The sequence below is a fragment of the Panulirus ornatus genome, chromosome 59 (assembly GCF_036320965.1).
Source record: "Panulirus ornatus isolate Po-2019 chromosome 59, ASM3632096v1, whole genome shotgun sequence".
In the NCBI taxonomy this organism is placed as follows: Eukaryota; Metazoa; Arthropoda; class Malacostraca; order Decapoda; family Palinuridae; genus Panulirus; species Panulirus ornatus.
Window position 1 is genome coordinate 4,285,251 of NC_092282.1, and position 27,650 is coordinate 4,312,900.

At 35.7% G+C, this 27,650-nt stretch overlaps 1 protein-coding gene and 1 pseudogene across 5 annotated transcripts in view; one reads left to right on the forward strand and one right to left on the reverse strand.

Moving 5' to 3' along the window:
- Window positions 1-558: 558 nt before the first annotated feature.
- Window positions 559-27,650, forward strand: part of Strip (striatin interacting protein) — a 39,544-nt gene continuing 12,452 nt past the window's right edge. Inside the window, exons 1-17 of one of the 5 annotated variants that reach the window (XM_071696251.1) lie at window positions 576-711; window positions 4,321-4,407; window positions 5,511-5,630; window positions 8,624-8,785; window positions 10,470-10,591; window positions 11,611-11,760; window positions 12,060-12,253; window positions 13,245-13,390; window positions 13,896-14,067; window positions 15,363-15,517; window positions 15,767-15,883; window positions 19,146-19,193; window positions 19,983-20,110; window positions 21,674-21,901; window positions 22,790-23,099; window positions 24,528-24,644; window positions 25,855-25,989. In XM_071696251.1, coding sequence (XP_071552352.1) covers window positions 4,378-4,407; window positions 5,511-5,630; window positions 8,624-8,785; window positions 10,470-10,591; window positions 11,611-11,760; window positions 12,060-12,253; window positions 13,245-13,390; window positions 13,896-14,067; window positions 15,363-15,517; window positions 15,767-15,883; window positions 19,146-19,193; window positions 19,983-20,110; window positions 21,674-21,901; window positions 22,790-23,099; window positions 24,528-24,644; window positions 25,855-25,989 — 2,334 coding nt within the window. In that variant the 5' untranslated portion in view covers window positions 576-711; window positions 4,321-4,377. Of the gene's footprint in view, window positions 712-4,320; window positions 4,408-5,510; window positions 5,631-8,623; window positions 8,786-10,469; window positions 10,592-11,610; window positions 11,761-12,059; window positions 12,254-13,244; window positions 13,391-13,895; window positions 14,068-15,362; window positions 15,518-15,766; window positions 15,884-19,145; window positions 19,194-19,982; window positions 20,111-21,673; window positions 21,902-22,789; window positions 23,100-24,527; window positions 24,645-25,854; window positions 25,990-27,650 lie in introns of all 5 variants that reach the window. The other 4 variants (XM_071696247.1, XM_071696248.1, XM_071696249.1 and 1 more) reach the window with 4 other exon arrangements.
- On the reverse strand, window positions 7,169-8,596 carry LOC139767189 (protein SCO1 homolog, mitochondrial pseudogene; annotated as a pseudogene).

Consider the following 27,650-nt stretch of genomic DNA (forward strand, 5'->3'; position numbering starts at 1 on the left):
CATATATTTTTAATTCTTGTCGAAAAAAGTATGGTTAGTCCGTAGACTTTTAGGCGTTTAGTTGTTCTCCCATAGCAGACCGGGAGTTTGTTGTAGTTCTGTCATGTTTATGTCAATGGAATTAATGGCTGTTAACAATCAAGCATCAGCTAAAGATATAAAACACATAAAGGATAAAAGATATAAAACATATGAAGTGCAAAATTTGTCTTTGGACAATACTGGAGAAGTTTGTTCTTTACCTTCGTTTCTCCCCTCAATACATAGCAATAGATATATCATCATTCTATAAATGGAGAATTTATATAGAGGTGGTGAGTGTCATGCGCTGCTCACGCTGGACTGCTCCGTAAAAAAAAAAAGGGTCTGAGCAGCGCGATCGGGATGCTCGTGCATAATGAAACCTAACCTAATCCTTTATGGGAGCAAGTCCCGATTGCATTTTGACGAAACCAAAACCGGTTGTGTTTTGAGTCTTACTAAAGCTTGGAATAATTTATTGCGGGAGGCATGGAAAGGTCTTCGGACATACCTCCTGCCATCTGTTGAGCATTTATAGGACTACGAGTTGCCATGTACTCATATGCCTGGGAACGAGGCGTCAGTGCGGCCTCCTGGTTGTCCATCAACACTATGGAGAATAATGGCGACGGCAAGAGAGGATTGCCGAAGCTGAGAGAGATATTCACTAGGCAGCGACAGGACTCTGATGTGAGTGACGCTTTCATTCGCAATTTAAGATATATGTACTCCTGTAGTTAAGGGAAATGAGGGGTAGAATTAGAGTTAGATGATCCAGCTTAGTGGGATATTGATTAGCAATGGGCGAGGCAGGGTCGTGTTTACAGTTTGACAGTTGATATTTCTAACCCTTTATAGTATTTGAACAGTTTACTTTATATTCGTTTTCCTGTAGGAGTAAGAAACCTGTTTCTAAGATTAGATATCTAGTATAATGGATTGCTGTTGCACAGCCTTGCCTCAGTAAGGCGTTGCCGATATCAGTGATATTTTCAAAATAAGTTGATTTTATATCACATAAAACTGTAAGGCGATTGAAGGTCGAGGTCTGCCTTAGAGCATGCATTATATTATCCATAATTTGTAATGATTTTGAAGGATTAACGTGTAGATTTGGTATGTTTAAAAGGTTGCGGGTAAAAGTGTATGATAGGGATGAATCTATTTATTGAAGTACTGCAGTTCATACAAGTGATTAACTTTGTATTTTTTTTCATCGTGTAATATGTAGGACATAAACTTAATGAATTCCTGGTTCTCATGGAGGTTCTTCAGGCCTCAGAGGTCCATAGGTATAAATTTTATGTTTTTTTTTTCTGATTCTTTTGTGGTGGTGTTTGTATTATGAGGACTTGTGCAGTGCTTGAACTGTAGTGTATAGACTGGCAATATTTATAATTTGCAAAAGATTTTGTAGTTTCTCATAAAGTGGAAATGTCTTTAAAGCAAGGGGTAGATTTGATTTGTAAGATAAGAAATGTAGATTGGAAAGACCTAACATAACATAGTATAGCTAGCCTAGCCTGGCTTAACTTGCCCCAACTTATAATCTATTCTAACGTAGATGTGCCTCTAACCTGATATTAAAAATTTTTTAGGGAATTATTCTTCTTTACTCAGAAAGTATTTAACATTAACATATGCAACTCTTTCCATCTACCACATATTGGTTCTTTTCATAGGTGTTAACATTCTGGCTGTCATTTGTTTCACAAAGTAGTTAAATTCTGACTTTTTATATAAGTTTGCAGTGCTAATACTTTGGTAAATGTCCAGTTTATCACTGCATTGCTAGTAGCTTTGAATATTGAGTAATTTTGTTCTGCATGTTAGCATAGTGTTCAGAGAATAAATTGACATTTTCATAGCATGATATTCAATGTCAGTAAGATAACTATTATTGTATTTAATGAAATGATATTCAGTAGGATGATGGTAGTGAGGGTTATGTATGATTAGGGAATATACATAGTCATTTGATGTAAAAGTATGTAGTGCATGTGTGGAAAATCTACTGAACGAACAGAAACCTTACCTAACAGCCATGATTGAGCATCAGACGGATACCACCAAATATCTGGAAACAATTGCCAGATAGAATGACAGACCAATTTAATGTTTGTATATTTCTGCTCTACATTTTGGGTATTAGGGGAGGTTTTCAAAGGTTTTTAATTTTTTATGTTTTTATTGCACATACTTTTACATTAACCCCATTTTTCTTAAATATACATAGTCTACACTTGCCTTGTATGATATTAGTTAATGACACAACTTTGCAAAACACTCTTCACAACTTGAATTTTATTATATGAACGTAGCATTAACATGGTAGAACAAAATCACTCGGTATGCGTGCTTATAGAGATTTGGAGCTAAACTGGACTTTTGTAATTTTTTTATCAGTTTCCTTTTATGTTACTGTAAGTTAGGGTTGATGATGTTTGGTTAGGGACTTCTGTGTTGCTTTAGCTTTATATACCATAAGTCAGGTAAGTAATTTAAAAAAGTAATTATGTTCCTGGTGCCAACTTAATACAGTATAAGATTTTTCTTTTACAGATGAATTATTTCAGACATAATCTTGATAAATCTGTGAAGGCATTTTCAATGAAGGATAAGACTCTGTCCAGCCCAAGGTAGTAAAGAGACCTCTTTTATTGTTTTGTGTCTCTGATGTTTTTTGCATATAAATTGAAGTCCAATAGGATCATTCATATGTTGTTCTTTAACCCACTTCCAGCAGCAGTCCCAGTATCCATTGCACATACTGTATGTAAGAGATTTACTTATATTCTGAAAAATGTATCCATAATTTTGTTATTAGATTTAGCTAGAGCACAATTATATAAATGAAATGATATGCATCTTGACATGATGAGAAACTGCATATGTAAGTAATGTGCCTTTTAAGTTAAACTGATCCTCTAATAGGAGTATGAAGTGTACCAGATGTACAATCAGGCATATGAAGTGAAGTGTGGGGTGTTTTTTAAAAGTATTTGTATCACAAAGAAGTGTGATTGCAAATAGTTTTCCCCAATGATATCTATTGTTTTGCAAGAGAATCAGAGCTTCACATATTTTTACAAAATGAGAGGGCACAGATTTTCTTATAAACATTGTTTGCCTAGACTGAATATTGTGTAGGAAGATTTAGGCTTTAGGTTTTGGTAACAGAAAAGGGACGAGACCACAAGCACAAACGGCCATATATTTCTCTTTGATAGACAGGCAGTAGTTCAGGAATAATGATAATATATGCCCTAGCCACAGAAGAAAATATGATACTGTATTGTGACATATATGAACCACCATGGTGGATAGGTTAAGGATTTTTCATGTTTATGTCATTATTTGGTTATTACTGACTGTAGTGTGTGGCAAATTCAACTTCTGTTGGATTCTTTAATGTTGTGAGCATGAATTTTTTAGTTGTGGTGATTTGTTTCTTCCTTCTCTGTTTCAGACAAAAAATAAAATCATTGCATTAAGTGTTTGAACTACTGTACTGTATACTATTGCCTGTCGTTGCTGTATATGATAAGCACTGGGTGTTTTCAAATAATTCAGAAGCTTTTGCATTTTTCAATACAGAAATGTTTGTCTGTTACAAAACCATTTTAATTCCACTGTGTTAAATAGAGAGGAGAAATTGAGCCACAGTGTGTGACATGGCTTGTGTATCTTATGGTCAGGTTGTCATATTTACAAAATTTTTCACTGTACTGTATTAAACCTGACATTTTCTTGAGTCTTCAAAGTCTTCCACAATTTATGGGGTGAAGGGAAGTGCAAATGTTGGAATTTATATGACTAACTGAGGCACATGATATTTTATCTGATTCATATTACCATAAATCAGTATGTTAATCCATGCTAATAAGATACACTGTTACTTGATTGTAATTAATTTTTATCAAATGAACTAAAATCTGACATTTTTATGGAGTAGAGTGTAATACATTACAGCACACCTGAAGCTGAGCTGATAGATTAGTACACTACAGTAGTAAATGTTTTTGTGTCACCTTATTTGTTGATTAATGAACTTATCCTATAAGAAAAAGTTATTGCAGTGATTGAGGATCCCACACGTTTTTATTCAGAAGTGTGTAAAAAGGAATTTAAGTTTTCCATGTACGGTAAGCTAGATTAGGTTAGTTTATGTTAGGTTGATTATTGCATTCTTTGTAACAAAAATTACTTGACTTAACAACCTAACCTAATCTAATCTATCCTGTCCCATTCCATCCTAATCTAATCTGGCTTATTTTGTATGGAAAAATCTTTTTTCAGACTTCTGACAAAAGCTACCTTTCTGGATGATATCAGCATCACAGAAACATCGGTTAGATGGAGGACAACATGACGACTTTTACCCTAGTATGAGCACAGCAGAATCTGGGGAGAGATTTTACTCATTTCTGGGAATAGTTGTGGACCTTCATCTTTGCAAATAAGATAAGATTGTTTTGTGTTTAAATTTTCATTTAATAAAAACAGATTTTCATCATGGCTAGATTAGGTTTCTCAGTTTTCTCATATAGCTTTTCAGTCAAGGAGACTACAGTATTACCTAACATTGGTTAAGTTGTTTTGTGAGCTTGATTTCTTTAATCCCTTATTTTTCATCTTCCAAGCTCAGGCTTCCTTTGTTAATTTTTTAATTTGAGTGTATGGTAATTTGATAATCCAGTAACAGAGGTATGAACATTTCACAAGATGTAACCATTCCTTTACATGTCAACACTAGTATCTAAAGACATCACATTTCTTTCCCTAGTTACAACACTTTACCCATAATCATAAATGTTACCTTTGGTTTTGCATATGTTGTTATTTTTAACTCTTGTTTTTATGTAAATCACATCCTAAGCCTGTGGTCATTGTGTTGATGTGAATATGGGTTTCCATTCTCTTTTAAGCTCTTGAATTTTCATTTTACAGTCAAAATAGATATTTTCATAATCACATCTCTATTCATATATCTGCTCAGACACAGAAACTAAGTCCATTAAACACAGAAAATATGTCTATAAACATAACGAATGTTCATATGAAATGCCTCAGGCTATAAGTACTTCAATCACTGTAGCATGGTTTGAGACCAAACTGTGTGCTTTTTCACATTCATTTTTAGTCTATTTTGAGATTCCCTGAACTAAACCTGTGCTACATAAACTATCTTAAAGTACTCTCATAATATATTTATGTGAGGCAAGGAAAACTGAATTTGAGAAAGGAAAAGTGGGGGATTTTGATTTTTGAGCGAAATTAAGATTTTGCAAGGAGAATCTTCACCATGGCACTTCATTTTCTTTCTTTCATCAGCAGAGCACAAAAGCAACTCCCAAATGTTTTGCAAAAGAATTTTAGCCCAGTTTCGTGTGTCTGTGTGTTCGTATAAATAGCAAGAATTATGATTAAATACTTCACTAGTGAAAAAATTATATAAACAGACACTGAGCCTTTCTCCTTTTCCACAGAGCAGTATGGCCGACTGCCCAGATATTGAATTCAACTATGATGATGCTGACTCGCCTGAGAATGAGATAGCAGAATTTTACTCATACACAGAAGGCCCAGAGTTCCAACTTAACCTGAAGGTGTGTCGGTGCATGGTTGTTTGTTTTGCTGTGTAGAATTCAGTATTATTTTTTAATGTAAATATCACTTTGTAGGACATTAGAATTAAGCAAATATTGCTTCGCATTTAGAGGAACAGTCTTCATGATTGTAAAAGCTAATTAGATTCCTTCTGAGGACCATTTGTTTGTAGAAAAGAAAAGAAAATCTTGTAATGTAAAAGGTTATAATTGCAGGTAGTTAGTGGAGGTAGATTATTACAGTATATATATCTGGTGTTATTTGGCCACTTGCTTCTTTCTAGCTAGGTGAAGAGTCTTTAAGCTGCATTGTTTAAAGCACACTGGAACTTAACATTAATGCCCATTGTCAAGTTTCAATTGTTGGGCCACGGGTTTACCAAAGAAATGGGTTCCTTTGTTTTAGTTTTGGTTATGAAACAGTTTGATCAAGGGAGCTGAATTTTTAGAGTATTTTAGAACTTTTCACTAATGCCCTCACATCAGGTTTTGGTGTTCCTGGACTGTGCCTTCAAGTGATAACACTGCAGGCAAGAAGTCACCTCGGATGAGGTTGTATCATTGTTATTAGCAACAGGAATACAGCTTGCTCGAGAGTTTCCTTCCCAAAAGAAGCCCACCTTACCCTGCTCTCATGTGGAGCACAGCCTAGAAAGTGCAGAAGCCTAAGGAAAGAGATTCTTAGGTTGTGTAACTAACTAACCTCAGATTTCAGCTTCATAGGTCACTGGGAATTCCCTGGAAGTAGATTTACAAACATTGTCATTTTGAAGATTTAAGTGTGACAGAAAGCACCATTACCCAGACAGAAGTGGTTCGCTTTTCATCCACAGATAATGGGTGTTACCTTATTTGGCTTTTTATGATTGAATTATAAATGTACAACATGAAAGAGTAACTTAGATTTCAAGAATGCTATTTCTTCATTATATCTATACCTGTCAAGGTAAATCATTCATACTTATATTCATTTACTGTATGATGTTCACATAGCATGGCAGTTTTTGTTAGAGTGTATTGGGCACTGTTGGGGGATTTTGGGGGGAAATAATGCTTTTGTTCTTTGAGTCATGTAGATGTATTGTGGAATTGTTGAACGTATAGTGGAGAGGAGCTAAATCTAAAAGAAAGATGGACTGGTGTAATGAGTGAATTGATTAGGGCTGAATGTATTTCAAGTAAGGCTGGTAGATTTTTTTTCGGTACTGTGGTTATGCTTGAAGGTGGATGTCATATATCTATCTATATATATCTCTGACACCTGTTCCCTTCTGGAACTCCCTCAGGGGGTGGCCGCAGCATTAGTGTCTGCATAGCTAGTGAACTCCGGTGCCGCTTCTTAGCCTTTAGTGCCTCATCCTTAACAGGCCACTGGCAGAGGGCAACTTTAGTGCAGTGTTTGCAGAGTCTCCTACTGGGAAAAAATGCATGAAAATTTTTAATATATTGCTGTAGTTTCTGCAAGCCTTAGTAGAAAAGTTAGGACATTTCTTGAAAGAACAAAAAGAAAAACAATCCTACTGCTCTACCTTTGTAGATTACAGTAGCCAAGGTAGAATGTCTTTTTTCTTCATATCATCATACTTCTTCATATTGACAGCAATACTAGTAATTATTTGGTTTGCAGTCTTCTTCTGGCCATAGTAATCCACAAATTCTCCATCAGCATATATTAAGTTAATAATGATGGTATGATCCACAATATGATCATCTTCGTCATCTCCAGGACCAGCTTTAAAGTAAACTATGTACACTCAACAAGCTTCTGCAATCTATTCATCTGATCCTGTCAGACCCAAAATTTTAGGATGGAACTCCTTCAAATATTCCATGTGGCCTTTTCATGATCTCTGTGTGGATCCACTGTGATGAACAAGGGCGGAATGTTATGTGTGTTTTCCATTCCATGTACTGCATCAACCACAGCAGCCATCTTCTCAAGTTCATGAGGATAGACATCTGGACAATGCGTGAATCTAAAGTAAAGTAAAACCCACTGACCTAGGAAATCTTCACTCTTTCTAGGATGCTCATTATGGTCAATGAAATAAAATTTTCCACCAATACTAGCTTTCCCGAGTATTCTTTTCCTTTCTCTCTGGGCTAATTCTTTCTCTGACATGATGTACAACATAAAGCCCAAGAGACCAACCCCTACCATTCCTATGGCTAGGAGGGACTTCCAAGATATTGGTCCCTTTTCCTTGGGTGGATTTGACATCTTTGGTGTTAAAGTAGACAGATCTTTTACCTTACCGTTAACATATCTTGAAGGATTTTGTTACTTTTGTAATAGTTGTACCACACTGCTTCTCTGTACTATTGCCCCTAATTCAAATGTAGCTCTGTCAGTGTCATTTGATGGACTGCAGATTTAACCAGGAAAAATGTTGAAATACCATAATTTTGCATAACAACCTAAGATTTCTGGAACATATTCACTTTTGTTGAGTGGGGGATGGGTGTATTAGAATTACAGAAATGGATTAGTATTGGTGCTCAAGCTCATCAGGAATTGCTGTGAGAACATAATACTGTACAACGTTGATATAATATATACAGATATCAGTGGTGTGCTGATCTGCAGCTTTTACTGTAATATGAGATTTTGGGATTATGTGCAAAATTACTTGATCAGATTTAAAAAGAAAATCTAGATTACTTAGGCAACTGTGATACATTTATGCAGGTTTATTTCTTAGTGTGATTACCTGTGCACTACACTCACAGGATATCCAAATAGCAGAATTCTTCATTAAGTAGTTTGACTGTTGCTTTTGGTTCTTCAATAGTTGTAGATGTTAAGGTATTTAGGATGAAAAAATTTTGTGTAAGATTATGCACTTGTTGCTTTGCTTTTGGTATAGGAATAGATATTACACTTCATAGAGATATAACTCTTTTGTTTTCTCTCTCTTCTTTTAGTGTGTATAATAGATTATCTATGGAAAGTAAGACTTCTTAGTTATATATTGTATATATGTGTATTTTAGGCTTGGGAAGAAGTATGTGGGGAACTTGGTGTTGTCCCCTTGTGGCAGTCGGCCTCAGATACCAGCCACAGAACTCTAATAATTCGCTTGGCTGATCACCTGGAGTTATGTAACCGCTCACAACGCATGAGAGCTGCTCGGGCCATACTATACATTGCTCAAGTAAGTTCTTTTTTGCATGATGAAGGGGAAGGCATGTGATAAGTAGATTCATGCTAAAGATAGAGACAGCACTGTAGTTTATGTAGGAGTTTTTCTTCATTTAAATCATCACTTCCAAAGTTGTTGGTTATTTCCCTACTTACTGTTGGTGATTTATACACTGATCCCTTGATATATAGTGAAAGTTGTTGGTTATTTCCCTTCTTACTGTTGATTTATACACTAATCCCTAGATTATACATATATGGTGAAAGACAAAGTAGATAATTCAGGATGATAGAAGTCCTGTGTGATTGATGATGATGATCATTTTGCATTTTATCTTTCCTTAATGATGATCTGTAAGTTATCAAAGTGGAACATAGTTCTGGCACAATTTTGTTTGTGTTGAACATTTGAGGTGTGATGCCTCTCCCAGAGAGCATGGTTTAACATGGAAGCACACACAGTATAGCTTGTATGGGGTTAGATGTGAGTGTGTTTATGGGAGAACTTGTATATTTTTAAATTCCCAAAGGGCTTCACGTATGGACAAAAAATGCAAAGTAGGATGCATAAGGCTGTCTGTTTGATAACTGTTAGTTTATTTATTTATTAAAAAAGAGCAGCATTTTAGAAATTTGGAAAAACAGTTTTACCACTTTATGTAACTATGTGTTAGTAAAGAATATTGTAATTTGATGAATTTCAACTGAGGATCATGATATATTAAGAAGGGAAGGATTTGTGGAAGTACCAGTATTTACAGTTTTATATTTTTATTGGAAGTAGTAGATAGTATGGGTTGTAATATTTTAAAAAGAAGCATATAATGAAATACTTAACCATTAAATACTGAATGAATTACAGAAAGATGCTCATGATTTAGACAAAAAAATATAGTTCTTAGATTTGAATTTTCAGTATTCCATTACTGAGTGAAAGAAATACATGTGATACCAAAGGATATCTAAAAACAATGATTTACTGTTACATATATAAACAGTACTGTTATGCATTGAAGGTAACACAAAGTCCTAGGCAAGGGGTTACCAAGGGAGGCTGAGCCTCAGACACAAAATTCATGGGTTGTAATGAATATTTTTGAAAAAAGTATATAGATTTAAATGTTACATAGAAACAAGTGAGCTAAAGTTTATAGATTTAAAGGTTACATAGAAGTAAGTGAGCTGATATAATATGTAATTCCCCTAGCAGAGGCAGGGAGGTGGGTGAGCCTAATAATTCTTTTTATTAAATAACAAAGCTATTTGTGATTACTCATTATGCATATTTTTACACACATTTACTTATAATTGCACAATACAGAATTGCTTCCAGAGAGAGTGTGTTTCTGTAATAAGCATCTATAGTGACCAAGAGACATTTAGCAGCTTTGCAAATGTCAAAATATCAGTGGGTTGTTCAAAAGAATCCTGTAGAAACTAGCAATTCCATGATTACTCCTGGCTTACTGTGCAAATCAGTGTTTGATGACTCCCAGTGGTTAAGGGTTAAATGACTAAATTGTTTGTTCTTGGTGTAACCTTCCTTGTGTTTTATTAGTAGAATTCATTGTTACTTAATGGCGGTGCTTTCATTTTTATAAAAGTTCATATTGCACATTGGATGAGTAGAGCATATGATATTTATTCCATGGAAATGTCGTGTGAAACAATCAACCAATTTCTTGTGTATGTTGCAGGGGTGTTGGGGTGAAGTACAAAGTGACCGTGAACAAGTCATGTGGGCACGACGCAATGTCTTCCTCCTAGTTCAGTGTGGGGTGTGGTCATCCTTCCTTCAGCTACTTCACCTTGAGATTGAGTAAGTTTTTGTCCTTGGGTTTTCCATTTACAGATGAAGGCTTCAAATGAAAAAAAAAGTATTATTTCTCTGCTGCCTTCTTTTTTGGTAAATCATAGACATCATTTTTGCATGCACCAACTGATAGGAAAATTTCTTTGTGCGCAAAGTTAATGTATCCTTATGCTTACATACCAGTATCTAAACCCTTCCCTGACTTTGTACTGTGTCATTTTGTAAGGATTGAGTCTTGTATAGTTTACATTTTAATGTCAGATTTGCTCTGCACAATAAGAGGTTTGCATATATGCAGGTAGAATGGCTGAACCAGGGCATATGAAACAGTCAGATGAAACCATGGAAAAGTCTGTGGGGCTTTGCTGTGGATAGGGATGCTCTGGTTTTAGTGTAATATACGTAACAACTAGAGAATGGATGTGAGCAAATAAGGCCGTATGTGATGATTGGAGCAGGCCTGTAAACTTTGTCACAAGATTATAGTTGTAGTTTAGGTCTTAAATGTTGTTGGATGTGCAAAGAATTAAAGGCATTAGCATTACATCAGTGTATAAATGTCTCAGGGGTTCTGTATTTAAATGGTTGAGGTTGTTTAAATGGCTCATGGTACCTGTTTTTGCTTTTCCAGTTTTTCGTACTTGTTTACAATTTCTCACATAGCAAAGTAGCACCAGGAGCAGGCAAAGAAACAGCTTCATTTGCTTATATCTATTATATTGCTGTCATGTGTAATGTACCATAACCAGATCCCCTAATCCACAGGCCAGACTCACAGATCTTTCCATTGGCTTTCCATGGTTTCCCTGATTGTTTCATATTCTGTGGTTCAGCCCCTGAATATTTAATAGATGCTAGATATTCACCATCTTTGGGATGATAAGTTCTTAAAAATCTGCTATTACAGTGGAATGATTGCCTTTCCAGTCTAGTGAGGTATTGTCAGGAGCAAACTAAGTGTTGGCCTCATTTGTACACGTCTCTAAAGCTCTCATGTATTTGAATCCCTTATTATTTTCTTTTAGGAACACAGGGGGCAATGAAAATCAGCGTAAAATTGCAATTAGCATAGCAGACTCTGCTGATTTACGGGTGATTCTCTCAGTCCTTTATACGATAGTGGAGACTCTGAGAGTTCCAAGTGATGATGACACAGAGGCACAAACACAAACCAGGTAAGACCCATGTAGCATCTTTGCATTGAAGTTTTTGTCAAATCACCGCACACTGATCCTTGCACCACCATTTTCATCACACCTGATTTTGAATCAGATTTTGGAGTTACATAATCTCTAAAGATCTTTAAAAGTAAATTTCTTCAAGAAGTATAAATGTGTATATTATAAAACTTTTCCTTCTTTCCAGTATTCTTTCAGTAATTTGCTATGAAAAATAGACCTGTGGTAATTATCAAAGTTTCTTTTGATAACCCATAAGTTCCTAAAAAATCAGTGAGTTTTCTTCATGTATGCAGGTTGTACTTCTGTGATGAGTTGGGTCAACCTCAGGGTGAAGATGGAGAGCTGGTGGCCATGACGCTCCTTGGAATGGTGACAAGATTCTGCAACTCATCAGCACCACATTTTCCCATTAGGAAAGTGTTGCTTTTATTGTGGAAGGTGCTGTTGTCTTCATTAGGAGGGATGCAGCAGTTGTCAGTCATGAAAAGTGAGTTTACCTGGTCTTTGAATGTCACATCTTTAATTGTAGCTGGTTAAAAAGGTAAGGGTAAGTGTATTTGTCAAAATTTAAAAGGTATTAGTATTAGTATAGAGGAAATTGTATGTGTTCATAAAAGCTCTGGCGTGTGCACGTTTGGCAGGGGATTACCGACTGAGAATGTGTGCTGGATAAAGATCAATAATGAAAGAAGATTTAGTTTTTACAAAAGACCTTAGTTGTTACTCCTTTTCTTCTTCCTTTGTATCTCTTCTCCTCCTTTTATTTCATGTCTCCTTATCACATTTTTTGTGTAAAGCATGAAACTGCTACTCCAAATCATCACTTGTTACAGGCTGCTTAATAATCATTGTGGATTTTTTTTATCCATGCTGTCACTAGAAATGCCAGTGAAGCTTATCATTATTTTGTAAAAGAAAATTAGTAATTCTAGGGCTGCATTAAAACAAAGAAGAATGTAGTTACGTTTAAGCATTATCATTTCAGAGTAAAAACATAGAACATGAATTTGGATGTTGGAAAGCTGGTAACTTAAGGAAATAGAGTTGATGAGTACTGGAGGGAGAGAAATGGGAGAAGGATGCCTGGAATGGTGTATGCAAGGCAGGCGTGTAAGGACAGGAATAAGGGAACGGGTGTCAGAGATGTAGATAGATAGATAGATAGAAATCTTGTGACTTCCTTCATCAGTGAACATGTTACTAAAGCTTAAGAAAAAATAAAGTGGCATGTTATGTATGTGCACTGATGATTATGATTCTCAAATTCAAGTCTTTGATACTTTTGTGATTTCTTAGTCCTTTGTCTCAAATTAGATGGAGGGGGATGAGGAGGATGAGAGAAGAGAGATGAGGAGGAAGAGTAAGTGAGAGGGAGTATGCATCAGTGAAATGCTTGCCTTTTTATTCTTGTGTAAGTTTGCTCAACCCCACCCTTCTATCTGTACAAACATAGGGTAACAGGGTGATATTTTCTACAGATGCTTATCGGGAGAAATATGGCCTTCAACCATGTGAGGAGGATACTCTTTCTGTGGCTCGGACCATGAGAGCATCATCCCCTCCGGCATCTGCGGCTGACCTCATAGAACAACAAAACAATCAGAAGAGAAGACCATTTAGACGGGTAGATGCCAGTTCTGTTTTTGGCGTAAACATTAGCTGGGTCTTGATTAAATCTCTTTGTATGCTTACCAACCTCAGGTAATCATTTTTTTGCTCTCCAACACTGAAACTGATGTAAAATTTTCTCCTATTGGGTTGATGCTAAATTAACCAATTTTCTATGAAATTCTTGTTTAGGTGTCTTTAATGTTGCTGTTTTCCAAAAGCCAGATTACATATAAAGTTATGTTTATTCCAAACCATTGGAGAACATATTTGCATGTGCTGATATCCTTTGTGCATAACCTCATACAGGATGAATTTGCTTATAATGTATGTGGACTCAACCTTTTAGGATGCTCTTCTGTTATAATTACCTACTTATTGTTTGGAATATGTTTACCGATGTCATTATTATGTAATATCCTGAAGTGGATGGTCATAAGAAATAGTCTTACATAATTTTGATTCAATATAGTTAATGCAGGTGTATTGTTGTATCAGTGATGGTGATACTATGCTTGCAGCAGGGCCTAATGAAACAGAGCAGCCTTGATGACAGTGTTGGGGAGCTTGACTTGACTGCTGCTGCTGATGATGACGAGCAACCCACAAATGATATGGATGAACCCCCTGATTTGCCACGACCTCCATCACCACGTCCAGGAACTCCCGTGCCAAATAATACTACAAATAAAGGTATTTATTTACATTTATCATACTTAATCACTGTTTTCCACATTAGCGAGGTAACGCTAGGAAACTGATGAAGAAAGACCTATTTACTCTTGTACAAACATATGCATGCACATACACGTACATATACATACATATACATATCAGCATATATGTGTATACATACACATACATATATATATACATGCACCTATTCTTACTCGCTCTCCTTCGTCCGTTCCTGGATGCCACAGGAAACAACATCACCACCTGCATCAGCGAGGTAGCATCAGGAAACAGATGAAAAAAGGCCACATCCGCTCACATTCATTCTAAAGCTGTCATGTGTAATTCAATGAAACCACAGCTCCCTATGCACATCCAGGCCCCACAGACCTTTCCATGGTTTACCCTGGACGTTTCACATTCCCTGGTTCAGTCCATGAAACTGAAATTCTTCATGATTATACTCTTTTTGGAATGTGTTAAGAGGATATCGCTTAGTATTCATGACAGAGAGTAATTTGTTATGATATTCTTGTGGTAATTTCTAATGGATATCAAGAGCCTGAGAATAAACTGATCCTTCCTGCATGGTAGGATGACTTCACACATTTGAGACACTGCAAAGTACATGAATAGCTGAAACATTGTAGGATGGCATTCTTGAATGATTACATGCAGCCATGCTAAATCGTATAGCATTCAGCTTTGGTAATATTCACTATATTTTTATTTCCAAATCACCATTTAAAATAAAAACTCATCACAGATGAGATGATTGATTGATAGAATAGATGAAGGGTTGTGTTTTAAGGTGCAGATTCCTTAATGTCCTTAAACACGAATTTTTAATACTTATAATTTTACCAAATATTTTAAGTAAGTCTTCTCTCCCACATAGTTTTCAGAAATAATTCACAAATAGTTATAACTGGGTGAGAGGGTCTGGTTACAGTGCAGTTGCATGTGCATGGTGAATTAAAAGCTTTGATTGCAAGCAGTTGGATGATGCACTTGCATGATACAAATTTGCAAAAGTCTTTACAAGTGTTATATGTAAAGTTGTAAGATTTCTTAACTACTTTGAGTGTTGAGAAGATCATTGACCTGGATATTTTGGGGAAATTTTGCATGAGCTTCTCATACAAATATGGCAAATGACATTTGCTGATATACAGAAGGGAAAAGACTTTTTATTACTGGATAAGGCAAGAAGCAAAGTTTCCATGATCATGATATGATTTATGCACAATTCCATGATCATGATGTGATTTATACACAAAAAAGAAAAGTATAATTGGATTGTCGTTGCACAGGTTTACCTTGGACTCCAAAAGTTCGACAGAAAGACATAGACTCCTTTCTAGATTCAACTCGAGTTAAGTTTGTGGGTTTTCAGCTGCAGGGAGACAGGACATCTTTGGCTGGCCTCCCACTACCCATCCATGAAGGTGTTAAGGTTCTCAGTAAAGTAAGTTTTCAGTTTGGCTTTTAAGGATTGTTGTTGGTGTATACATTGTCATTGTTATACATTGGATATTTATGTTGATCCATTGAAATGGTCTTATATCTATAAGAGGTTGTCTTTAAAAGTAGGCACTGAGTATGAGATAAAAAATGAATATAGCACAGTTTTAAAAGTACATGGCTTGAGAATTTGATTTTTATGCATACCTGTTATAGTTACTGTTTTTATATTAACAGTTGTAATTTTCAACAGCACGTGTATGTTTCACTGTCAGAAATACAAATACGACAAGAGGAAGAGATGACAAGGAATCCTTTATCTCACCCTGAAACTGACATTCCTCAGACTCCAGCAGAGATCCTGTATCAGGTTAGGTCTTTTTGGAACATTGCCCAGTGCTTACCTTATTCTGGTAAAGGCATAACAAATTATGTAATGATGAATATTTTATCGTGATGCTGCCTTGCCAAGTGTAATTTCTTCAAGAAATGTTCATGTATTACCCAATGATGGATGTATGAAAACAAATGAATATGGGATACCTTTGTGAGGATAATATTGATAACATTGTTACAACATATAATATCATATCTCAGCTTTATACCAGATGTTTGCATGACATTGAGATTATATCCTTTAGGCATATTATTCTATGCTTTTGTTACATGTGTTGCGGTTTGTAGATGTCTTATGGGAATGCTCCATTTAGAATTAGACTAACTATGTACTGACAATCACCATTTTTTGTGTGAAACTGTATGACACTATGGATGCAAAATTTTGAGAAATGTCCTTTGGTTTAGCCTCACATTGTTAGCCCTGCTTTCATGCTGTTGAAATGTATCAATTGTTAGCAATATATACTGTCATTTACCTTGATGAATATTATATTGATTTCATATGAAAGTAGCTAATACTGGAGGTAGACACATTAAGTAGAAGTAATCTTTAGGAACATTTGATAGGAGCCTCTGAAAACTGTTCTAGAGTTGCCCTCTGCCAGTGGCCTGTTAAGGGTGAGGCATGAAAGGCTAAGAAGTGGTACTGGAGTTCACCAGTTATAGAGCCTCTTTTGCCATGGCCATTCGCTCGAGGGAGTTCCTGAAGGGAATGGGTATCGATGATATAGATAGAAAATAACTATGAAGTGTGACTACCATGATTAGTAGGAAATTTGTTTTGCATTTCATACTTCTAAACTACTGAGACAACTTGAGTTGTACTGATCATTTCAACATTAACTGGACCCACCTGGGAAGATACTTTTCCTTTTACCATGTATACATTTAAAGCAAGAGTGAGAGAAGTACAAGGGAAAGATAATGAGGTAAAGGAAGAGACATCTAAAGAAAAGAAAACTTTGACATTTATAATGTGTAATACTTTGCCTTAGGAGCATATAGCTTTGGCAGGATTGCCATATCATTTAAGGGAGATAGTAGCTTTCAGTAAGTCAGGGTAGATGTAGAATTTGCCATCCAGGAATGTACAGATTGCTAGAAGGTAGGACAGTATGATGTTTTCCCTAAGATGTAAAGTAAGGGGATTACAGTTAGAAGAACAAATAGTCCTCACTGCCCTATACAAGAAAGTGAATCACCCAGTAACTTTCTTCCTAGCACAATAGAAACTCAGCACTTGGAAAATCCTGGAAGGCCTGGTTCCCAAGTTGCATCCAAGAATAGTTCTCTATTGGCAAGAAACTTTGGAAGACTGTTGATTATAGCTTCTGAAATTAAGAGATGCATTGACTACAGTAAGAGCAAGAACTGTAGATATTCAGTGCCTAAAATTTTTGATACATTGCTTGCATCCATTTGAGACATTATGAATCCTTCAGTGAAGAAATTTGAAGATGCTTTCATTAGATGTTAGCAAAATGTACCCGAGCAGCCTGTGTGTTGTAGCCTTTCAACAGCTTGATTGAGTAGAAGAGCAAAATGACAGCTTCATCTCAGACAGAGCTATTGGGGTAGAAGACCTCTGAAACCTCTAAGATATATGTAAAATGTGTGATAAATGACATTAAATGCTACTGAGGTTAGAAACCCTTATTGTCAGTGATATGAAAGGATGGGAAAGGAGGAGAATCAATAAAAACTTTTAAGGATGGAAGGCTTGACGTATTTGGAGTTGGAGAAATGCCTTTTTTTAGTTTAGGGAGTGTGGTTGGTGGGAAAAGAACAAAAGGATGACATCATTACTCGTTTTTGTTGATAAAGGTAATGTCACTCACGTGTTTTAACATATGTTTCTTAACCAGTCTTTCACAGACATTTATTTTGTATGACATTAAACATAAGCTTATGTAAACGAGGCATCTGAAATGTTAGGCATTTAGTGAAAAAGGCTTTGTATGCTTGTTATATAGGTAATTATATGGTTTATCCCAGCCTGTAAGAAAATTGAGGTGAGAACAATCATCATCGTATTAGAATTATATGACAGTAATGTCATATTCTCTGATTATCATTATTCACAAGAATGTTTGATAAGTGTATGCCAGAAGGTAAGACTCGCATGAAGTTCCTGGAACTTGTCATGCTAGTACAGAATATACTGATAATATGGGTTGTAAATGAAGGATTGAATGAATCTTATGGTAAACTGTAATAAACTGATGTAGGTAGAGATATTATCAGACATTTGTGTTTCATACAAAGATGTAGGAATGCTTGGAATAATAGTTATTGCATTTGTATTTTCCAGCAGGTGAGTTGCAACATCTTATTAACTTGAAATTTTAATGTAATTTGCATTCATTTGCTTAATTATTTGAGCTTAAGTCATATTTTAGCTTCAGTTTTATTGGTTTGGTGGAAGGTATCAAAATATTATACTTTGGTCTTGATTAGTTAGGGTTTAGATGTGTGGGAAAGTAAAGACTATTCCTGTGGATAGGGAAGAATTAATACTAACCACCCATCTCCCAAATATTGTAGTATATGCCATAGAGATTTTATAGAGGGAGGCTGGAAATCCTCCCTCATGTATTAACACTATGTTAAAGTAAGAACATCTGAAAGAACAATGTGCAGATTTTTCATTGAAGGCGTAGTTTTTGATGCTACCATGCTCAGCTAGGAAAGGCATATAAAAACGTAATTGGTTTTAGGTAGTAGTTTTGAGTAAGAAGTAGATTGTTTAGCCATGGTCACCCAAAATATCAATTTCACGATGGAATTTATGGGTATTTTGTTCCTTTTAATGATGGAACTTTTTAATATTCACATAGGGGCAGCAGTGATTAAGTATTACATTTCTCAATTATTACAATTCTCAAACTTTATTGTGTTAATAATGTCAGGGGAAACTACAAAGAAGTCTTTGGGGCTTGGATGTGGTTAGGGCACCCTGGTTTTGGTGCATTATACATGACAGCTAGAGAATGGATGCAAATGAATGAGACCATTCTTCTGTGCCTGGCACTACCTCGTAATGCAGGAAATGGAGGACAAGTTTTTCCTTCCTTTTACATGTGTCAGCCTTCTCATGCTTCCTTGCATCTACTTTTCCTGATGAGTGAATTTGCTAAGGCAACCCTCATTCTTTTTTTCCATATTTTCTTAATTTGCATGATAGCCAGATCAACATACAGAATTCTCTATCAGATTTCTTTTTTTATTTTGAGGCTTCGACGGTTGAAAGTGTGGAGGTGGTCAGCAACCAAAATAATTGGGTAAGCCTTTGCATTTATCACCCTGCTGTGACAGTGGGAAACATGAACATGACATTGACTTAATATTGTAATGATATGTTTAGCTAGATCTAACAAGAGGTTTAGAGAGGAAGGTTCCTATCATGGTAGGATTCTTTTTATTTTGCATTGGATTGATGATCTCTGCACTGGAGAGGAAAGGAATACTCAAGTGTGAATTGGAGTGAAACATGATGTCATCTTTTCCTGTCTTCATTTTAGAAAGCTAGAACCCTTTGCTTAATACAGTCTTTAGACAAAGTTGTTTACATATCATGTGCATTTTATGATTACCTTGAAAGTCTAATATTTTTCCAAAACCTACTCATGAAAATGTAGGTGATATTCCTTTATGACAGATATTTCATGGCCCAGGCCTTCATCAAAATAGGAAAATACCATGATAGGAACATAACTTAGTGATCAGTACTCTGAAAGCCAAGTTCATTATCCAGACTGGAATTTGCATTTTCCTAGGTTGTGAACCAGAATAGTACTTATACACCATAATAAATTTGTGATATTCTTTTAAATATTATATGCTATTCCCTACACTTGGAGCAGGGTGACACCTGCAGGACCTTCCCAAAACACTTTCTTTTATTTGTCTATAGGTTTCTAAGTGTGATCAGATATAATTGAAGAAGCCTGTTTGTTGGTGTAGCTTTGTGAAACTTGAATCATAAACCAACAGCTTGCACCAACAGAAATGATAATATGCACTGAACAAAGTTTGCTTATTCTTTTGTCTTTTGATTTTATTTTGTGCAGGCTATGCTCCCAACACTTCCCCAGTGTATGATAGCGTTATTGAAGATCCTTCTTGCTGCAGCTCCAACCTCCAAGGCTAAAACAGACTCTATAAACATTATGGCTGATGTGCTTCCAGAGAATATGCCGTAAGTGCCTTTTTCCATGTCCTGTTGCTGTACGTGGCCAGTACCCTATCTAGTCTCAAGCTGGATAGTTGTTGCATATCATTGGAAAACCTGTTTCTTCACTCATTTTATGGTCCTTCATATTTAGTTCAGTCATACATGTATAATCCCTCACTCTGTCCTTCCACATTTTCTTGATCACACTCACTTTCACATCTGTTTGTGAAAACCACTTTTTTGCTCTCAATGTTGGAGAGATGTGTAGTGCCAGGGTGTTTGGAGGATGTGTATCATAAACAATCCTTCATTTTTTTGTGAAAAGTCACAAGGAAAGAATAGATACTATCCTTGGTTGAATTTGAAGCTTTCATATGGATGTTTCTGAACATTATTACAGCCCTTTGAGTGGCAACACCATTCTCCAATCAAAGAAAATTTTATGTCTGATTTTTGTAATTTGTGTTGTTGCATTTCCACTGATTATTGTTAATTTTTGCCACACCTCATACCTCTCTTTATTGATATACTTTTTCATATAAGAGATCATTTAGTATATCATGGAGATAAATAATTTATGTCTTATCCAGGTCAAACAATTGATTAGAAATGTACTAAGACCAAAGGAACTCAAAAATCTCATCATTTAGAATGGTCCAGCTTATGTATGTTGTAACTTTGTGTTTCTTTGCCAATTGTTGCACCCACTTATACAAGGATGTGTTGAAGGTACTTTCTCTTAATAGTTTGTTCCTCTTAACCCTTTCGTTATGCTGAGCCATATTTTTGGATTTAGACCCATGTAACATATGACCCCACACATTATCCATAGATGTCAGTAACAGCCTAACAACATAGTTGGAAAATGAATCATTAGTTGCAGTCACCTGTAAATCATCAAAGAAAGTGAAATTGTGCCATTGAAGTGGGAGGAAAGATTTACAAAGCTGTTATTGTAAGTCAATTTTACAATAGAAGAAAGAATATCTCTTTTTATTCATACATGTTTGCCATTTCCCATGGGGTAGCAACATAAACAGATGACTGAGCCTTAGAGGGAAAATTCCTGTCTTTGCTTCTTGCTCTGTTCCTTCTTTTGGAAAGTAATACAGGAAGGGAGGATTTCCAGCCACCCACTCTGTCCCTTCTTAGTCACCTTCTACGACATTCAGGGAATATAGTGGGTCCTTACTGCCAGCCAGAGCACATGAAATATAGAGGATCCTTACTGCCATCTAGGGCACATGTTATACCCAACCACATCCTCCTACATGCAACTCATTTCAGTATGGAGGAAAATACACTATATTTATTTTGTGATTTTGTATAGAAATATATGACATTGGATATTTTTTAAGGGATTTTTTTCTTTTATGTAAAAATCCAACCAGCATGGGGAGTTGCAATTTTGATGGCAAATTTGTATCTCTCAAATAAAAGGAATAACATTTTTGGCTATTTGAACCTTTGTAGGTTTAAGGTAGTATCTCTTTTGTATGAAACCCATCATACCATATTTATGGAAATGAGGTAGAAATTAATATATCTGAGTATTATGTGTCTTGATTATTCCTCTTTGTCATACAGAACAACAGTGGTCCAAAGTATGAAGCTTGGGGTGGATATCAACCGCCACAAGGAAGTATTGGTGAAGGCTGTTTCAGCAACACTTTTGCTGCTCCTCAAACACTTCCGTATCAATCACATTTACCAGTTTGAATTTATGTCTCAGCATCTCGTCTTTGCAAACTGTATTCCACTGATCTTGAAATTCTTCAATCAAAATATTATGGCTTATGTCCAGTCAAAAAACACGTGAGTTTTAACTTGAACTTTGTTGAGATATTTTGTTGCAGAATATATATCATATTGAATCCTGTGGGAGGCTCATGAGGATAGAAGTGACTTGGGGCAGGTAGATAAGGTGTACTGGCGTGAGAGATCGACAAAGCCCCTATAGCACTCAGAAAGATGGACATATCCAGCACAGGTGACAAGAACAGTTAAAGTGTGAAAGGTGAAATCTTATAAGTAAATCATATATCAACTAGAGACAACAATACATTAAACCTGTTTTCATAAATGACAGGGTACTCTTCACTGACATAGAAATAGACTAGTGTCTCAGATCATGACATTATAGAAGTAACCATGCTGTACTTCTTCTTGGACATGGAAGAAGAATAGTTACAGTGCAGCATAAATGAACCACTTGACCTAAACTTCCATTTCTTACCTGCTTTTTTCCACTGTTGAATTTTTTAAATCTTTGCCTCCTACACCTGTAAATCTCTGCTCATTCCATCCATAAACTCGTGTGTCTTAAATTTCTGCACTTGTAGAGTTCTCTTTAATCCTTCTGTGAATGCTCTCATAATTTTTTAAATGCTCATTGCTTTAACGTTTGTAAATGATATTCACTATACATCAGTCAGTACTCAGCTCATTGCATTTTTAAGAGATAAATTTGCATCTTTACTTTGTAAAAGTTGTACTTTTAAGAATGCATACCAAATTTCAATTGTATTCACTTCACACCATTTCTGATTTTGTTTATCACTCTTTTTATGTAGAAGCTCATCACTTTGCTCGAGAAAATGCCTAGTACTTCATGAAATTTGCCTTTTTATTTTCAAATGTATAAAACTTGTTTTTCTGATGTATAACTCTTACCTTTTTTAAAAGGTTCCACTTTTACCACAGGATACCCTTGTTAGATTTCCCAGCCTGTGTCATTGGTGATCCACCAGAGATGACGGCAGAGGCCCTGGAAGACAATAGTGGAAACCTTGGGGGAGGAAACACTAGTCCTGGGGGTAGTGGAGGAAGTCCCAGTGGTGGATGTGGTGAAGGAGGCAACAGTAACCAGGGATGTGTCAGTTGTTGTTGGAGAAATATGTACTCATGCACTAACCTCCTGAGGATCCTCAACAAACTTTGCAAGTGGAAACACTCACGCATAATGATGCTCGTTGTCTTCAAATCTGCCCCCATACTGAAACGCACTCTTAAGGTACAGTATGTCAGATTCCTTTTTTAGCTTATAGCAATGAATTAGTAGATTAGATGCTCTCAGAAATTTCATTTATTATTTCTTTTGTTATTGATAAAACCCTTTGGCTCAGGTTATGTTGGAAACATTTTCCTTGGACTTATTTGTTCACAGTGGTTTACTGACTTCTTTACTCCAGATATCCTTCTCTCCTACAACTGCTTATTTCTGCTTCACACTACTTAATAGCACTGAGCATATAGTACTGCTTGGTATTTATTACTTATTGTTGCTTACCATTAAGTACGACATGTTGTTACCTACTGTTCATTATGTATTGCTGTTTACTGCTGGTATTGCTTTCAGCAAGTCCTACTTGCTGCTTACACCTACTTGCTTGTACTTGCTACTACTGTACTTCTTGCTTTCTGCTACTAGTACATCTGCTTTCTGCTACTAGTACTACTTACTAATACTACTACTAACTACTGCCACTACCATTACCATTACTATTACATCTGTTAGCTATTATGTACTGCTACTAGTACTGATGATAGTAACAGTAAAGATAATGAAAATGATAATCAAAATTGTGGTAATACTCCCACTTCTTGAAAGACAACTTTTTTACATATACCAAACAGTTTAGATTATGCACATGATATTGAGAAAGATCTACATTAATAAAGATCAGGAGAAGGGGTAAGTAAAGCATATTTGATATACAGCTGGAGGGGGGTTACAGGATATTGTTAGATACAGTAGAACCAGCGTAAGGTACCACAAGATATGTTTTGCGTTATTTTGCTGAGGAGGGTTTAATTATAAGATTTAGATAGCTAGAGGAGCAGGACCACACAGTATATATTAGAAGGGTGGAACTGAGGAATTAGACCATATGACATGACCATCATGTTGTATTTTAAAGAAAGGTGTATCATATATAGCCATGTACTTTATTTTGAAATGCACAAAATGCTCTTCATGTATCCTGTATGTTATGGGATAGCATGGATTGAGTGAAGCATTGTTAAGTATTGTACTATTGCCCATGATTTACAAAATGAGTGATATTTATTTAAGTAGTGCAGCGGTAGAGGATGGAAGTACATACTTCTCATATCTTTTATGCAACGATAGTAGGGCTATCTTTTAAGCCTAAGGAAGACAGCCCTCACAGTTTTGGAATCTAAAAAAGTATCATTTTATATGTAGGAGAAATGCATGGTAACTAACATTTTGTGAGCTATATACACAATCTAGTATCACATGAAAATATGTGGATAGTGAAAATGTGGATATAGATTAGTAGTGTTAGAAAGCTTTCTATGAGAAATATTCCACAATACAGTTACAAATTCTCTTTATCTGTGAAGTAACAACAAAATTTAGGAATGAGATAGATGTATAGCAAAAAACACACTGACTGAAGAGTTGATGCACTTGCAGGTGAAACATGCAATGATGCAGCTGTATGTGCTGAAGCTGCTCAAGATGCAGACAAAGTACCTTGGACGACAGTGGCGGAAGACCAACATGAAGACCATGAGTGCTATTTATCAAAAGGTAGATCTCTGAATTTCATGTCTGTGTTTGTGATTTAGATTCCATTCGGAATCTCTGCTGATTAAATGATCTGATTGTTGCAGCTAACTTTCCTTTATTCTCAAAGTGCTCTGTAGAATGCTCTTATTCATGAAAGTTATGCTTTTGTCTCAAGCCTTTTAACAAAGTGACTGGGTGTGAGCTTACATAATGAATTACAGGTTAGCGGTCCTTTCATCATGCAGTGGACTCATATCCTCTGAATTATGAATATGAAGCTTTACCATTTTACCATCATATATTAAATGCAAATTTTAGAGAGACATAGATATAAGTACCAGTCAGGATTGACAGAAAGTAATGAGAGCATTGAGTGAACAAGCATTAGGGATATTACTTGTAGGTGCATGGGCAGGAATAAGATGATTGAGATAAGGTTTGGTATAGAAAATATGTGAGACTATTTAAAGGAATATTTTAAAAACTTATAAACTCTATTGGAAAAATATTAGTTATATATCAGTATGTATGATTAGATCATTACAACCTTTTCTTGCACCTTGTTCCAGAGATAAGAATTAGTGTTAGCAAAAGTCATGGGAGAAATAGCATTGAAATCCTCTCAAAGTTAGCATGTATACATGGATGTATATAATTCATCATTGTGAATATTAATGTTGTTTACATAAATCACCTTATGTTATTGGAAGATTCATGTCTTCATCTTTAAAATAAAGTTTTATTTTATAATGACTAGGCATGCTTTTAGACTTGATTTTAAGTTTTTGGTAATGCTTTTTACAGTTCAGGTAACCCAAGATTTTGAACATCCTTTACAAAGTGTCTTTCTGAGTATACCTTTGACCATTAGTCTAGAATCTTGTTTATACTGTTTCTGACATTGAAATTTGAATAATGACATGATATTTTCCTTTGTTGACACTGCTGTAAAGTTACTTTCTGTTGGTGAATGTATCAAAGTTCTTTTATACTAATTCATCATCAGTAGTGTGCCTCCACTTGTGATTTGGATGTCTTGTAAACTTTGCAAACACCAGGGTCTCTAACATTTGTATTTTATCTTTCCCTTGTATCTACTTTTACTCTCTTCTTATTTCATGCATTTGCAGTTTTCATAACTTATGAAGTTAATTACCAACATTTTTTGTGTTCAGTATTTAAAGTAAGACACCTGCAGAAAGTAGCAATAAACAATTTAAATTTGTTTCAGGTACGGCACAGACTAAATGATGATTGGGCATATGGTAATGACCCAGATGCTCGACCTTGGGATTTCCAGGCAGAGGAGTGTGCTCTGAGAGCATGTGTAGATAGGTTCAATTCACGAAGATACAACTCTACCATTGTAAGATTTTGTTATTTTCATTTGTCTTACCTCCTTTCTTACTTACATCAAAATTTTCCCCTTTGACTCTCTTTGTCCAAACACATACATCTACACTCCATCCTTTCCCCTGATTAATCTTGATCTTTTTTTGCCCATTCTTCAAGTGATGATAAACTTCCTTAGGTAGACATTCTAGGAGCATTGAAGTTATTAGCTAGGTGAAGAGTTCCAAGGAAGAATAAAAGTAGAAATTGAATCAGCCATTCCTTGAATTACAGACAGTCAAACACATTAGATGTTGGTTGCAGTGACTTGTTAAGTGCTGCATGATTTTTGAACATAGTGTATAGGCAGCTCATTCTCAAGAGCAATAGCCAAAGTAATATCTAAAAAAGAGAGAGAAGCACTGTTGTGGATAACAGAAAAGGGTCCAGGTTGAGAATTAAAAGAAAATTGATGAAGCAGACTGCTCTTGATTGAACTATTTTGAGAAGGAAGTTGAGAAAGCCCTCAGATGTGTGAGCATTACTTTATAGTGATGAATATACTGTCAGTATATCTTGAGTTGTTTTTTGGAGAAGTGCATTTAAGATCTGAATTGAATCACCAGGTTTTTGTAGGGAGACAAATTAGAAAGAAAATAGGAATGATTACAGAAAAAGGTGGGAAAGTTGAATGGCCAAAGTATAGAAATCAGAGATATGAAGATTTTTAGGGATCTTCAAAAGATTTCCCAAAATCACTGAGAAAGGAAAACCATATGTGAATAAGATAAAGAAAAATTCAGCAGTAGATATCGCTGCCTAGAAATCCATTCTGGTGTTGAAAAGTTTATTAAGTTGCTTAAGAAGGTGAAAGTTGAGGAAAAATAAAAGATCATTTGAATTGATAGAAGTCAAAGCTGTAGAACAGTAATTAGAAGGATTAGAAGAGGTTTAACTTTAGGGTAGGCTGAAGCAGTGCATATTCCCTAGAAGTAAGAAAAAGTGCAGAGCAACAAAACAGAGGTGCAGCAGATGAAAAGATAAACCTTGAGCTCAGTGGTAAATTCCCATGGGACATGAGGAGTGATACAGTCCAAGCAGTTTGCTGTGTTTGACTCAGAAGAAAAGCCTGATCTTTGAACCTTGCAATTAGAGAATGTAAGAAGAGTCATTGGATAAGTACAAGTTAACCTGGAGAGGAAATATTAAAATTGTTCAAAGGAGAATAATAGGGAAAGAGACACATAAAATGTTTTCAGGACAGAGAAGAGAAATAGAATTGGATTCTCTAAATTTCTTAGAAACGTGAAAGTGGCCTGCAAAATGATACATTTGGTTATGAAAGAGATGTTGCATCGTTAATGAAGGATGAATGGTGTGAGATGTTTGATCGCAAGTGTGTCAGCACATGCATGTGTGAGAAATTAAGGATGTCTATGATTGTATTATTTGTGTCATGTAATGTTAGAGAAGAGGAGGTTCAGGATACATTCTTGAAAAAACTTGAGAGAGTAATGGAGAGTGTAAATGTAGGGAAAACTGTGTTTGTTTGGTGACTTAGAGGGAAGAGTTGGGGACAGAGTGTAAATGACAGTGATGAAAGAATATACAGATTTTGTGCATTTTGGACACATGGACAGACACAGGGCAGGTAGTGTCAGTAAGAGCCTGATTGCTTTGTTTCTAGTGAGGGAG